Raw genomic sequence first — 13,576 nt, 5'->3', positions numbered from 1 at the left:
ATGCACTAAATGCTACAGAACTGTACACTTCAAAACGCTTGAATGTTATGCCATGTGAATTCCGTTTCAAAAAAAAAGAAGAAAAATCTTAAAAATACCCTATGTTGTTCCAGAACGTCCTAGAAGGCACTGTTTTTCCCTGTTGGAATAGGTCACGTCATTTACACCAAACCTACCTCTTCATCTAGATGAGGGAGCATCTAAGAGCTTTGACTAATATTTAGATTCGGGGACATCTTATGCTCCAAGAAAGCACTGCACTTAAAAACAAAACCTTTTTTGTGGGATCCCTGTGTGGCGCAGCGGTTTAGCGCCTGCCTTTGGCCCAGGGCGCGATCCTGGAGACCCAGGATCAAATCCCACGTCAGGCTCCCGGTGTATGGAGCCTGCTTCTCCCTCTGCCTGTGTCTCTGCCTCTCTCTCTCTCACTGTGTGCCTATCATAAATAAATAAAAAAAAAATTAAAAAAAAAAAAAAGGTTGTTTTAAAAAAAAAAAAAAAAAACAAAACCTTTTTTGTAAACCTTGAGGCAACTGCAGGGGTGGAGGCTGGTGCTGGGGAGGCAGCTCGCTGGCTTCCTCACCCCGTGGGCTCAGTGGCTGCAAACCGCAGGTACACAGGGGTCGGGGGGGGGGGCTTTACCCCCACACACACACTGGGAGCCTGGGTGGGTGGCGGGGCTCCTGAGCCCACATTTTCAAGCCAAACTCTGAGAAAAAGTCAAGCTGGTTACGGAGGGGTTGGTGCCCAGCCCCGGCCTGGATGGAGCCAGGAGGACGAGCCCAGAATTTGACTAGAGAGAGAGAGAGAGAGAGGCTCCCCCAGAGGACCCGTCAGCTCAAGCCTGGGGCTGGCATCCCACAGACCTGTGGATAAGCCAGAGCCCCAAGCAGGGAGCCCGGCCCGGGGGTCCCATGCACGGCTCCTCCTATACAGCCCGGGCGGAGGCACACACAGGCCCGGGGGCTGGCGGGACTCCCAGCAGCTGCAGGACGGCTTCACGGAGGAATGAGCCCCGTGTCGGCACCTCGTCCAGCTGTCCCCAGGCACCCTGGCTTGGCAGCCCCGCTGCATCAGGGCAAGTGTCCCTGACGGGCATTTGCAGCTGTCTCTGGCACCCACGAGAACCCAGCTTGGGCCCGACCTAATCGCCCACCCTTCATTTACCCCAATTTTTCATGTCTTGATATCTGTTGATGGGAGGGGTGGGGCAGAACCCGCAGGCGCTAACATCTGTCACTTTCTTCTGGGGCGGGGGGGGGGGTGGTCACTTTGGGCTGGTCCCACCGTGACTGTCCAGTGGCCAAGACCCGGGTAGGGCTGGCAGGAGCAGGTGGGGGTGGCCGAGCAGGTGCTGGGCCATTTGCTGGTTTTTGGGAACTGTGACTCACAGACGGCTGTTCTGCTTGGCTCACCCATCTCCTCTCTTGGCACCCTCGGCTCCGGGCCACGAGCACTTCCACGCCCGCACCCCAGAGGGAGACGCGGCTCTGTGTGGCCCTGCGAGCTGGTGAGCTGCCCTTGCAGGGCAGAGGAAAGCAGACAGTCACGGTGCTGGTACATTCCGTGGCCGTCGGGCCCGATGCAGGGAGACAATGTGCAGGGACTTTGTTTTCTTTCATCTGGGAGTCAGATTCTGTCCTGGAAACTGCCCAGGCCAGAGGCCGCACACAGAGGTCCGCAGGCTGTGTCTACCAGTCACCTCGATGATGCTGTGTAACAAACAGCCTTGAAACCGAAGGTCCGGGTCGGCGCACACTGGCACCCACAGAGCGGGGCTCGGGCGTGCATCTCGGGCCAGCAGAGGTCTGGGGGCAGCAAGACGCTGGCTGGCCGTCGGGACCACGGGGGGCCTCTGTCCCACCTCCCTCAGGCACCAGCACTCCTTCCAGCCTCGCCCACGGGAGCTTGCACGCTCCCCTCCTGACCAGGCCCCAGAAGGCGCCTGCGTCCAACATCCCTGATTTGACCCAAACTGCTTATCTCACAGGCCGGGGAGCTTGCGGCCAACACCATCCATCACTGTGTCTCACCTTCTTGTGACTCCCGCCCAGTGATTAAAGCAGACAATTCACTTCTGAAAAGAACGGGTGGCACTCGTGTTAGATGACGTCCCTGAGGAGGGAGCTAGGCTCCGGCAGTGGGCAGAGGTGCTTCTGGAAGTTGCTGGCGTGGACTGAGGAGGAGCCCAAACAGAGGAACATCAGGGGCTGGCTACCGCACGCCCATCGGCCCCCACGGGCCCCGCGCTGAGCCCACAGCTCAGACATGCACCGCGGACCCCTCCACAACTCACTCGAAGTCAAGGGGCCACAGGGGGCCGTCGGCAACAAGTCCTGTGACCTCGAACACCCTCCCTCCCAGAACTCCGCACCTTCTTGGGGGTCCCTCCAACCCCTTTCCACGCCCTGGGGAAACCAGCCCGAGGCCCCTCTTTTCATGCTTTACTAGAAGGCTCAGCCCCTTGAAGGTGTGCAGCCGGGGGAGCCCCTGACCCCAGCCCGGTTGGGGAGGGGCGAAGCTCCACCACGCCTGCTCCAAGCTGGCCTCACGGACTCCCAGGAACCACCGGCTTCTTTCCACTCAGTACAAGGCTCCCGCCTCAGGGTGTCTTAATTAAACCCTCCTTCACCAAGTTCCGAAAAATAAATACTTGGGAGACAGCGGAAATCTTTTGACAGGGTGTGTTTTAATTTGCCTTTGGCACGGGCACGTCTCTGGAACCTTCCCTGGTGGCAGAGCCAGCCAGGGCCCCTCACTCCGAAAGAGGATTTTTTTTTTTCTGTCTGATATTTTTATTTCAGGCTAGCATTTGCCTTTCTCCGTCATAACTGATGCGGGGCTCCGCTTCCGAGGGGTTCCCACTTGGACATCTTGAACAGGAAGCCTCATTAAATCTGAAAGTTAAGTTTGGAAGGACAAGCACAGCCTACTTGGGCTCGAAGGCTGGTTTTCTGGAGTGACAGTCATCCTCCAGAGTCCTGGCTCCCCTTCTGCACGGGGCCTGTGCACAGGGTGGGGGGTTGGGGGGGGTGGGGGGGGGGACCGAGGTGACGGTGAAGGGCAGGGGCCCTGGGGACTGGGGGCCAGGGGGCAGGAGCCCAGAGTGCAGAATGAGGGTGGGGTCTGGGGCCCGGGGACCCAGGGGCCTGGTACCACAGAATGCCCGTCTGCGTGGGCAAGGAATGGAATGTGCTGGAGCCGCTGGGGGCCGGAAGGCTTAGGGGGTGCAAGCGTCCAGAGGAAGGCACGGGCAGATGGCACGTCTCTAACACCTCGGCAGACTCGGTTTCCCCCGTGGATGATGCTGCTGGCACCTGGTGCTCACCTCTGCCCAAGGAAGACCGCATTTGGAGCCCCTGGGACCCCGCCTGAGGATGGTCGTGGGCTACAGAAGCAGCCTCTGCCTGCCGTCGAAGACCCACACCAAGACCCGTGGAGCCAGCCCCCCAGGCCCAGGCCGGGGAGAGGACAGATGGATGGGCACAGCCGGAGGCCGGGGAGATCTCTACCGTCAGGAGGTGAGCGGAGGCCAGAGCAGGCCCACAGCTGTTCCTGACACATCTGCGTAGCACATGTCACTGGGCAGACAACCTTCACTGGGGCTCAGCCCTCCATGAAGCATTGCCCTCTCCCCCAATTTTTTTCAAATAATGGCCACTGGGGCAGGGGGTCCCCTGGGCTGCCAGCAGTCACCCCGGGGCCATGTGGGTTTTCGCACCGGGAGCCGGCAAGAAGGGGCAGAGGAAGAGCCTGGGGCACCTTCACCCCTGCCTGGAGCTTGGGAGGCGCCCCGAAGCGGCAGCGAACGCCGTGCTGGAGCGAGGTGCTCAGGACCAGCACCCTGACGGGCCGGCCAGGGGCGGATGGGGGAGGCTGGGCGCGATCCTCCTCCCGGGCTCCCCCGCACGCACAGACGGCCAGCTCCCTGGCAGACATCAGCCCAGCCGGGCGGAGGGCTTCGACCCAAACCAGACCTTCCACGCCAGCTGGCAAACTAAGTCGGGGAGGGGTGTTTCCACAAAAAGCTTGGCCCCGAGCCCCGATAGTCTGTCACCAAGGGACGCTGGACTCCTGGCGCCCCTGCGAGCCCCTCGCCTCTCTCTCGGGAGACCCAGCAGGGCAGGCTGGGGCGGTCCTGACCGAGCCGCTGCTCAGAGCTGATTGCTCATCTCTGGCCTGGACATTTGGTTTCTGCGGACTAGCCAGTAATTGAAAGCGCCAATTAATCTCTGACACTGAGCGGGGCTTCCCAGGACGTGATGCCAACTGCCCGGGGCTGGCTCACTGAGGCCCAGGTAACGGCTGCAGACACACAGGGAACAGGCCGCCCCAGGCCTTCCTCTGAGGGACTGCACGGACTATGGCCTCCCAGGCTGCCCGGGCTGAGGGCTGGGCGGAGGGTGGGCGGAGACACGGGCAGGGTGACACAGGGGTGACCGCAGGGTGCCTTCGTCCGTGGTGGCTTTCGCAGCCCTTCCTCCCCCCTCGGCTGCTCCGGTGCCCGACACACACACGCACACGGGCTTCCTGAGCTTCCCTGGAAGCCACGTGCTGGGAGCCTTGGGGGTCTCCTGGCGAACGTCCCCCTGGAGCCCTCGGGCCTGCACTGGCCAGGGCTCTTAGGCACGGGGGTTGCCAGGCTGTATTTCTGTCTTGACAGGCGCCCTTGCAGCCTCAGCTGGGGGTGTAGGTCTAGAATCCTCATTACACCCCAGGGGCAGGGATACGGTCCACCCACGGCCCACGAGGTCACCTCCCTGAGACCGCAAAGGCCACTAAGTGAAGGTAAGGTCATGTGGACTGGAGCCGCTGAGGGCCGAAAGGAAGAACTAAGGGGGGGATGGATGCCAAGAGGTGGACCGAGAAGAGGTTCAAACAGCTGTCCATCAAGTTTTATTTATTTATTTATTTATTATTTTTTTAGTTTTTTTTGTCCCTCAAGTTTTAAATCACAGTAGTGTCACTCTCAGATAACCTGTGCTCGCTGCTGCCTCAGGGCCTTTGCACAGGTTGAGCACCTCCCTACTCCCTCAGTTGAGGGAATGGCCTTTCCTCTTTCTTCAAGCAGCTGGAAGCTTCAGGTCTCCTCAAAACCCCCTTCCTGGACACCACCCCCACCCCCACCCTCCCGCCATGGTGAGTGCCTCAGCTCCTTGGTGTTTGCCCACTGAAACCCCTGGCACAGATGCTTTGTCAATACTGGTGGACACAGGAACCAACCGCAGCCACCCTTTCCTCTGAAGGCTACACCCTGGTACACACTCAGGGCCTGCCCGGCAGCTGAGGACGTGAACCGGGCTCGCCACTAGTGGAGGATGAGGCTGGATGGCACACGGGCCAGGACACAGGGCTTCCAGAAGCCCAGGAGGCTTTGGGGCACTTCTAGGTGCCACCCCACGTGTCCGCTGCCTGCCCTGGGCTAGTGAGCTGTGCCCGGATGCTGCCCTGTGGGGAAGCGCATACATATGCCCTCAGCCAGCCTGGGCCGAGGCCTGGCAGGATCTGCCCTCCCACCCCTTCCGTGGGAGTTACAGGCTGCACACACGTGTGTGCACCGCCCACCAGCACCCGTCCCCCTCCCCAGGGGGGGCCTAGGACCAGAGCTGGCCGATTTCCCTCCAAGGGTCCCGGTAGTCACCTATCCCTGACCCTCTGCGGGCCGATGGGGAGCACAGAGAGGGTGCCTTACCTGACGTCCCAGTGCAGCTTCGCAAAGCAGAGCTCCTCGTGAAAACCCAGACCTGGCGCACGACGGCCTGCTGGGTGCAGGGAGGGGTGGGACCTGTTTTCTGGTGGGTGGGGGAGGACAGTTTGGGCCAGGTCTGCCAACCTCAACCCTCCCCCTGCTTGCACTTGCACAGGTCCCCATGGGCCAGTAAGATCGATGGGGGCCCTCAGGCAACCCCCACTTGGGCCCTCCCTCGGAGTCCCCAACTGCACAGCGGGGACCCCCAGTGGAGGGCAGGACCTCCGAGGGGCGGCCACCACAGACCAGCAGCTGAGGGCGTTCCCTGGCAGGCGACAGAGCAAAGGGAAGCCAACCACAGGACAGGACGCCAGAACAGAGGCCACTCCCGGAGGACGCACCTCTGCCATCAGGTGCACACCCCCCCACCAACCCTGGGCTGTTTACCTTAGACAATGACACCCCCAATGCCACTTTCCCATAAGCAGAATATCAGGTTCTGTGATGTGGGGCAGGGCCTCGGAGTCACCTGCAGGTGACAGGTAGTGTGGGTTAACCCCCTCTTAGGCCCTGAGATGCCCCCACAGGGGTGCACACATGTTTCAGAGGCAAGGCTGCAGGATCCCTGGGCAGCCCCTGAGCCCCAGGGGCAGGCTCCTGCCCTAGACCCGCAGTGGGACCAACAGGCCACCCAGGCCCAAGTGCGAACTGAACCCACAACCCAGGCACTGGTGGGGGGGGCAGGGGTGCGTGAGGGTGAAAGTGCAGGGGCAGGGGCACGTCAGGGGGGCGGAGGGGGCCTGGGGGAGGGCAGGAAGCCTGTCCTGGGCAGTCCCAGCGTCGGTGGTGGTCTCTGGGTTGGTAAACGAGCAGCAGGGAGACGCTTGGGCCCGGCGCATCGACTTTCAATCTGGTCTCCTGGTAGCTGACCAGCCCTCCTGCCGCACCCCTGCACCTGCGCCCAGGCGCCTCTGCCTGAGGAGGGCGCGGTAGGGAACTGGGTGCCGCTGCCTAGGGTGACCCGGGCGCGGGGGCCACAGCTCGCAGCCGCAGGAGTTCCCACTCGGCCACCCCAGGGCCTGCGGCGAAGCTCTGGGCAGCTGGTCCGTCGCCTCCGGGCGGGTTTGGCCCAATAATCCGAGCCGCCCTCGGGGACCGCGGGGACGCAGGCCAAGTCGCGGGGGCGGCTTCGGGCGGGGACTCGGAGCGGCGGCCCGCGCTGACCTCCGACCTCCGGGGGAACGTCCCCTCTCCGACCCCGCCGATCTGCTCCGCGCCAGGCCGCACAGCCCCCCCCACGCCGCGCCCCCTCCTCCAGGGAGGCGCCCGGGCCGCCCCGCCTCCCCGCGCGCCCCTCTTCCTCCTCGCGCGGCCAGCTTCCCCGCCAGGCCACCCGGGGCCGCCCCGCCGCGCGGCCTCAGCGCCCCCTCTCCGGGGTCAGGCCCGGAAGGCCCCGGGCCCCCGCGTCCGGCCGCGCCATCCGCCGGGCGGCCCCAGGGACTCGCAGCGAGGCTCAGCCCGGTGCTGCCCGGCGCTCCCGCCCCCTCCGCGGCTCCTGCGGCCGCCGCCCCGCCCGCGCCTTCCCGACTCGGAGCCGCCCCGGGCTGGGGGCCGTGGCCGCGCTTTACCTGGACGAGCGCGGCGCGCGGGCTCGGGGCGCCCCGGAGGGTCCCGCGGCGGCAGGCGGGCTGGGGGCGCGCGGCGGGGCGGCTCCGGGGGACGCGGCTGTGCGCGGCGCGGGCCGGTGGGGCCGGTGGGGCCGGTGGGGCCGGTGGGGCCGGGCCACCGGGCCGAGCGCCGCGACCCCCGTCCCGGCCCTGGGCGAGCGGCGGCCCCGCGTGGGGCGGCGCGGGGCGGGGCGCGCGGCCGGGCTCCACCCCCGGGGGCTGCGGGGCGCGCGCGGGCCAATAGGGAGCCGCGCGGGGGGCGGAGCCCGGGGGCCGCCGCTTAAAGAAACTTGTTGCGGGCGCTCGGCGGGGCCGGAGCGGCGGGGCCGGGCGGCGGCGCGGCCTGGGTGCGGAGCGGCCGCGGAGCAGCGGGTCCCGGAGCGCGCCCGTCCGCGCGGCCCCGATGCTGGACATGAGCGAGGCCCGCGCGCAGCCGCCCTGCAGCCCGTCGGGCACCGCGAGCTCCATGTCGCACGTGGAGGACTCGGACTCGGACGCGCCGCCGTCGCCCGCGGGCTCGGAGGGCCTGGGCCGCGCGGGGGGCGCGGGGGGCGGCGGCCGGGGCGACGCGGCGGAGGCGGCGGACGAGCGCTTCCCAGCCTGCATCCGCGACGCCGTGTCGCAGGTGCTCAAGGGCTACGACTGGAGCCTGGTGCCCATGCCGGTGCGCGGCGGCGGCGGCGGGACGCTCAAGGCCAAGCCGCACGTGAAGCGGCCCATGAACGCCTTCATGGTGTGGGCGCAGGCGGCGCGCCGCAAGCTGGCGGACCAGTACCCGCACCTGCACAACGCCGAGCTCAGCAAGACGCTGGGCAAGCTGTGGCGGTGAGTGGCGGCCTGGATCCGGGCTCTGGCCCGGACCGGACGGGCGGGCTGCGGGGGGCGGTCGGGAGGGGGGGGCGCCGGCCTCTGCCCTGGGCAAACCCCCGCCCGACCCGGGACACCCACTGCGCCCGGGCGCTCCGGGGCTGCAGGGCCAGCGCGCAACCCCCAGCGCGCCCGCTGAGGCTGGGGACCCCTCCTGTGAGCGCCCCGGGGCCTGTCCCTCCCCCAGGAAAGCCGGCTTCTGCCTGGAAGCGGGACCCCGTACCAGGCGATGCTGTCTGGAGGCGCCTGTCTGGAAAGGGCTCCCTTCCACTCCCTGACCAGCCTGTGGGGGAAGTCAACACACATGGAGGGGGTGCATGTCCGTTCAGCTGCCTCGCTCCCCCACCCTGCACCTCTGCACCCTTCTGCAAGGACGGCTGAGGGATGCGGGATGGGGCCAGCGCAGGCACGCTTTGTGCACACTCGTGCCCGGTGAAGCTGGACGATTTTGTAGAAAGTAGGGCACCAGTAGTGTCACTGGCTGCTCAGCGCAGCCCATCCCCACCCAACATGTTCTACTTGGGTTTAAGATGGGTGGCTGTGGGTTTGGGGCGCTGGTCCCCATTTCCTACTCCTCTCTCCGTGAGTGGACACTGGGAGTTTGCACCTCTGTCCTCTGGGTCTGTGTCTCTGGGTGCTCCGCGTACAGCAGACCCTGGCATCCCTGCACCCCGTCCCACGGGCAGTTGGGGGTGAGTTTCTGGAGGGTTTGAGAGGCCGGCGTGTGTTCTGAGCCTCAGCAAGGAGCACGCTGGTGTTGCCTGTGTTCCTGGAGGTCTGGGCAGTTCAGTTGCCCACGGAATCCCTTTCCCAGGAAGCGTCGCTTTGTCCACAGCATGTTCTCCGCTGGGTTCGGCCTCCTCCCCCGCCCGCTTAGAAAGCCCCAAAGGGAGGAGACTTACACAGGCTCCAGGCGAAGGGAAGTAAGAGGGTGATGGAGATGGAAAGGTTTGGGTCTTGTTCTAGCATGTTCCTTTGACCCACACGAGAACAGGGCTCACCAGAAGTCCTCGCTGGCCTGGCCCCTGCCGCCACCCCCACCCCGGTGTCCGCAGAGAGGGGAGCGCGTGCCTGGTGTGGAGCACACGCAGGCCTCCCTGTGAGTGCCAGGGTCAGGGAGGGCCTCCCCAGGCTCGGGGCCCTGGCCAGCCCACTTGTGCCTTTGCTGCTGCAGCTTGCTGAGCGAAAGCGAGAAGCGCCCCTTCGTGGAGGAGGCGGAGCGGCTGCGCGTCCAGCACAAGAAAGACCACCCGGATTACAAGTACCAGCCGCGCCGCAGGAAGAGCGTGAAGACGGGCCAGGGCGACTCTGACTCCGGGGCCGAACTGGGCCCCCACCCCGGCAGTGCCGTGTACAAGGCCGACGCGGGCCTTGGGGAACCACACCACCACGGCGACCACGCAGGTGGGCTCCTGGGGCCCCACAGCCTTCGGTGCCCCAGCAGGGGAAGGGGGGTCCCGGCGTCCGTTGGGATGGAGGGTGGAGGTGGGGAGCAGGGGCTCACTCCCAGGGCAGCCAGCTTGGAGACAACCAGATGTTCTCGTGCGCCCCCAAGTCCCCAGTGCACACAGCGGGGTGGGGGCGGGGGTGGGGGTGTGCTCAGAGCCCCCTGAGCACTGGGGATGTCCCAGCTCTGCCCTGATCGGTGCCGCCGTGCGCCGTGGGCATGTGCTGCTGCCTGAAGGCGTTTCTGTGGATGCCAAGCCAGCACTCCCACCCCTGGCGCGGTGGTCAGCAGCCCAGCCTTAGGATCAGACAGTCGGTCAGGGGAGAGCCCGGGCCAGTCCAGCAGTCTCGGTCACGCTGGCGAAAGCTGTGAGCCTGGGGGTGGGGTGGGGGGGATCCGTTTTGTGAGGTTCTTGTTGTGGCCGTGTGCGGGGGTGCTGGGCACTTCCTCTCCTTCCCCCCACCTGGGTGTTCACGGTGGGGCCTCCACGGCCCCAGCTCTTCCTGTACAACAGCGCTTAACGGAATTTCCTTGGCCAAGGAGTGAGGTCTGGGTCTGGCTCTGCTGGAATTTCTGGGAAACGTACAGAAACAAAAAGCCGTTGATTGGTACCTGCGGCAGTTAGCGGGCTGGTTTCCCTCCTGGGTGCGCGCCGCCAGCCAGGCCGGCCCCCCACAGAAGGGGCATTCATCCCTGAGATGTGCTCTGTCCCTAGGGCAGACCCACGGGCCACCCACCCCGCCCACCACCCCCAAGACGGACCTACACCACGGGGGCAAGCCGGAGCTGAAGCTGGAAGGCCGCCGCCTGGCGGACAGCGGGCGCCAGAACATCGACTTCAGCAACGTGGACATCTCGGAGCTGAGCAGCGAGGTCATCGGCAACATGGACACCTTCGACGTGCACGAGTTCGACCAGTACCTGCCCCTCAACGGCCACTCGGCCCTGCCCACAGAGCCAGGCCAGCCCACTGCTGGCTCCTACGGGGCTGCCTCCTACTCGCACTCGGCGGCGGCCGGCATCGGGGCGTCCCCCGTGTGGGCCCACAAGGGAGCCCCCTCGGCCTCGGCATCGCCCACCGAGGCGGGGCCCCCGCGGCCGCACATCAAAACGGAGCAGCTGAGCCCCAGCCACTACGGCGACCAGTCGCACGGTTCCCCGGGCCGGGCTGACTACGGCTCCTACAGCGGCCAGGCCAGCGTCACCACTGCCGCCCCCGCCGCGGCCGCCAGCTCCTTCACCAGCTCGCAGTGTGACTACACCGACCTGCAGGCCCCCAGCTACTACAGCCCGTACCCCGGCTGCCCGTCCAGCCTCTACCAGTGCCCCTACTTCCACCCTTCGCGGCGGCCCTACGCCTCGCCCCTGCTCGGCGGCCTCTCCGTGCCACCCGCCCACAGCCCACCCGGCAACTGGGACCAGCCCGTGTACACGACACTGACCAGGCCCTGAGGGCGCTGCGGTCCAGGGAGGGGACCGGCGTCGCGGACTCGGGGACGGAGAACCTTTATCTCAGCAAGGACAGAGCCTCGGGTCTTCCAGAAGGGGTGTGTGTGCTCGCTCACGACGGGAGAGGAGGTGATGGCTCTGGCAGGTGCCTGGTCACGTGTGCGGAGGGAGCCACACTTTGTGACTGAGGCCACGTGGCTTCCAGATCTTTGGCGACAAAGCTCTCCTCCCACACTCTCTTTGCGGTGACTGGCGACTCTGGAACCGGGGACAGCGGCCGTGGTGTCGCGTGGAGTCCTCTTCCCACAGGACACCAAGGCCTCGGTTTTGCATATCAGTAGACACAAAGCAGCCACAGCATAAAACAGAAAGGAGGGAAGAGGTGTGGGGTCTTGGCCGCCTGTGTTCCAAGGTCCCTGCCAGCCTCGCGGGGAGCTTGGGTCCAGCCCAGCAGATCTCAGGTGCCCCCTGCAGTTAGGCTCTTCCTGAGCGAGGTTTGGCTGCAACTAACACTTCTCTCTTCTTATTTTATTTTTTTAATTTTTATTTTTTGAAGCTTAAAACACGTTCGATTAGTTCCGGAAGCTGTTGAAATGTATTTATGTTCTGTATTATTTTATCTTTAATTAATGATTTGTGCAGAGAGTAGACTTTAAGACGGAATGGAGGCCAGGACCCCGAGGGAGGGAGGGAGGGAGGGAGGTGAGGCCCGCTGCTTCGTCCTCTGTCTCTGTCTCTGTCTCTGGCCCGGCCTCCGCGTCACGGCAGGTTTAGCAGGCGGTCGCTCCCTGCCCACCACCATGCCCGGTAGTGGATGGGGTGGCTGGAGAAGCACGTGACTCTCGGCCCTTAGGAACCAGACGCCACCTCCAAGCTGTGAAAGTAAAACCTCCACTAAAGCGTTTAGAGTCTTAGTTTTAGGCGAATAACCCCTGATTGACGCGTTTGCTTCCGCTGTGTGCCGAGCACTGATAACCCCTACTTCATGGAAACTTGTGCCTTTACACTTTGTACATTTAAAGACACCTGAGAAGTTGCTTCTTTTTACTTTTTCTACTTTTTCCTACCTTTTTCTAGAAAAAAAAAAGAATTTTTTTTTTTGGCGTATCTCTTTCTGGGGGTGGGGGCAGGGAACCTCAGCAAACTCATTTTTATGCAAAATCTGTTGTCCCGCGCCTGCGTGGAGTTTGGGCTTCCGCTGTCACTTACCCGCTCTGTTCCGCGACTTTCTGACCAAGCAACGCTAACTTTTGTACAGACCAATTTGATAAAATTAAAAGAAAAAAAAAAAAAGCTTTTTATCTACGTGGGCTGTGTTTCGCGTGTTGCTTTCCATACACGCCTGGGCTTTGGCTCGGAAGGACCTCGTCCGTGGCAGGCGTGGGGCTCACCCCGGGCCCATCTCAGAGCCCCTGAGAGGGCAGACGTGGTGCCCCAGCCCTGGGGCACCGCCAATGCCGCCCCCCCCCGCCGCCCCCCAGGGGCCGTGTCTGGATTTGAACAAATCTCAGAGGCCCCAGGACGCTGCGGGCCCAGCCGCCAGAGTCTTCCTTCCCCTGGGGGCCTATTCAGTAGGCAAAACGGGTCCAGATCCCGGGCCGCGGTTTCCTCCCAGGCGAATCCCGGAGCCGGTTTCTGGGTGGCTGACGGCATTTTTCGGGCGTTGGCACGGAGCCAGGCTGGGAGCTGGGTGAAAGCCGCCCTGCAGGCACCAGGCGGGGTTGTCTGGTTGGTGGACTGTTTCTAGGGAGAAGAGGCTGTGGGAGCTGCGGCAGGCACCGGCCTCACCCCCCGGCGGGCCTCCCCGGCACATGCAGCTGGTTCGGGGGCCTCGCCGGGCTGGGCGCACCCGCCGGGGCCTGGGGATGCATCTAGGGCCTCTGCGTCTGCGGCTGGGAGGAGGGGAGGAGGAGCATCGCGCTTCTCACGAGAACCCAGATCCTCAAAGCAACTGCCTCTGCTCTTCTAATGGGGTGGCCCGGGCAAGGGGGCGCCCGCCCCGTCCTCTTGTCTGCCAGCCGCCTGTGTGGCTGTGATCCAGGGCGCGTACCTCACCCCGCGCTGGAGAGCCACGTCCAGGGCCTGCCAAGAGCAGTGTTTGGGAAGAGCTGCCCGGATTTATGAGGATTCGTGAGGTCCAGGGCATGCCAAGCCTCCCGGGCAAGGCGGGGTCTGGGAGGGGGCTGCCAGTCAGGCCCACGGATGCCTGCGTGGAGCCCGTCCAGCACGCCCCGCGTCCAGCCAAGGGCTGTCCAGCTCCATATGGCCCTCCAGGCTCTCGCGCTGACACCCCAACCCCAGGAAACCCCCTGCACCCAGCTCCCTGACGCAGGGAGCGGGCTGCCCCTGTGCGGCCCCAGCGCCGGCCGGGCCCTGCCAGGCTCCCCAGGGCTGCAGGCTCTGCCAGTTTTGTTTGCACTTGGAGGGGCTCCTGCGTGGTAACCTGGGGGCCCGGCC

At 64.6% G+C, this 13,576-nt stretch overlaps 1 protein-coding gene across 1 annotated transcript; it reads left to right on the top strand.

The window, feature by feature from the left end:
* Positions 1 to 7,677: 7,677 nt before the first annotated feature.
* On the top strand, positions 7,678 to 12,424 carry SOX8 (SRY-box transcription factor 8). The gene is made up of 3 exons (XM_025417090.3): positions 7,678 to 8,181; positions 9,398 to 9,627; positions 10,386 to 12,424. The coding sequence occupies exons 1-3, from the start codon at positions 7,760 to 7,762 to the stop codon at positions 11,120 to 11,122; spliced, it is 1,389 nt and encodes a 462-aa protein (XP_025272875.2). The 5' UTR covers positions 7,678 to 7,759; the 3' UTR covers positions 11,123 to 12,424.
* Positions 12,425 to 13,576: the final 1,152 nt, after the last annotated feature.

The sequence above is a fragment of the Canis lupus genome, chromosome 6 (genome assembly GCF_003254725.2).
Source record: "Canis lupus dingo isolate Sandy chromosome 6, ASM325472v2, whole genome shotgun sequence".
NCBI classification, from domain to species: domain Eukaryota; kingdom Metazoa; phylum Chordata; class Mammalia; order Carnivora; family Canidae; genus Canis; species Canis lupus.
This window is presented reverse-complemented; position numbering and strand designations above follow the sequence as displayed.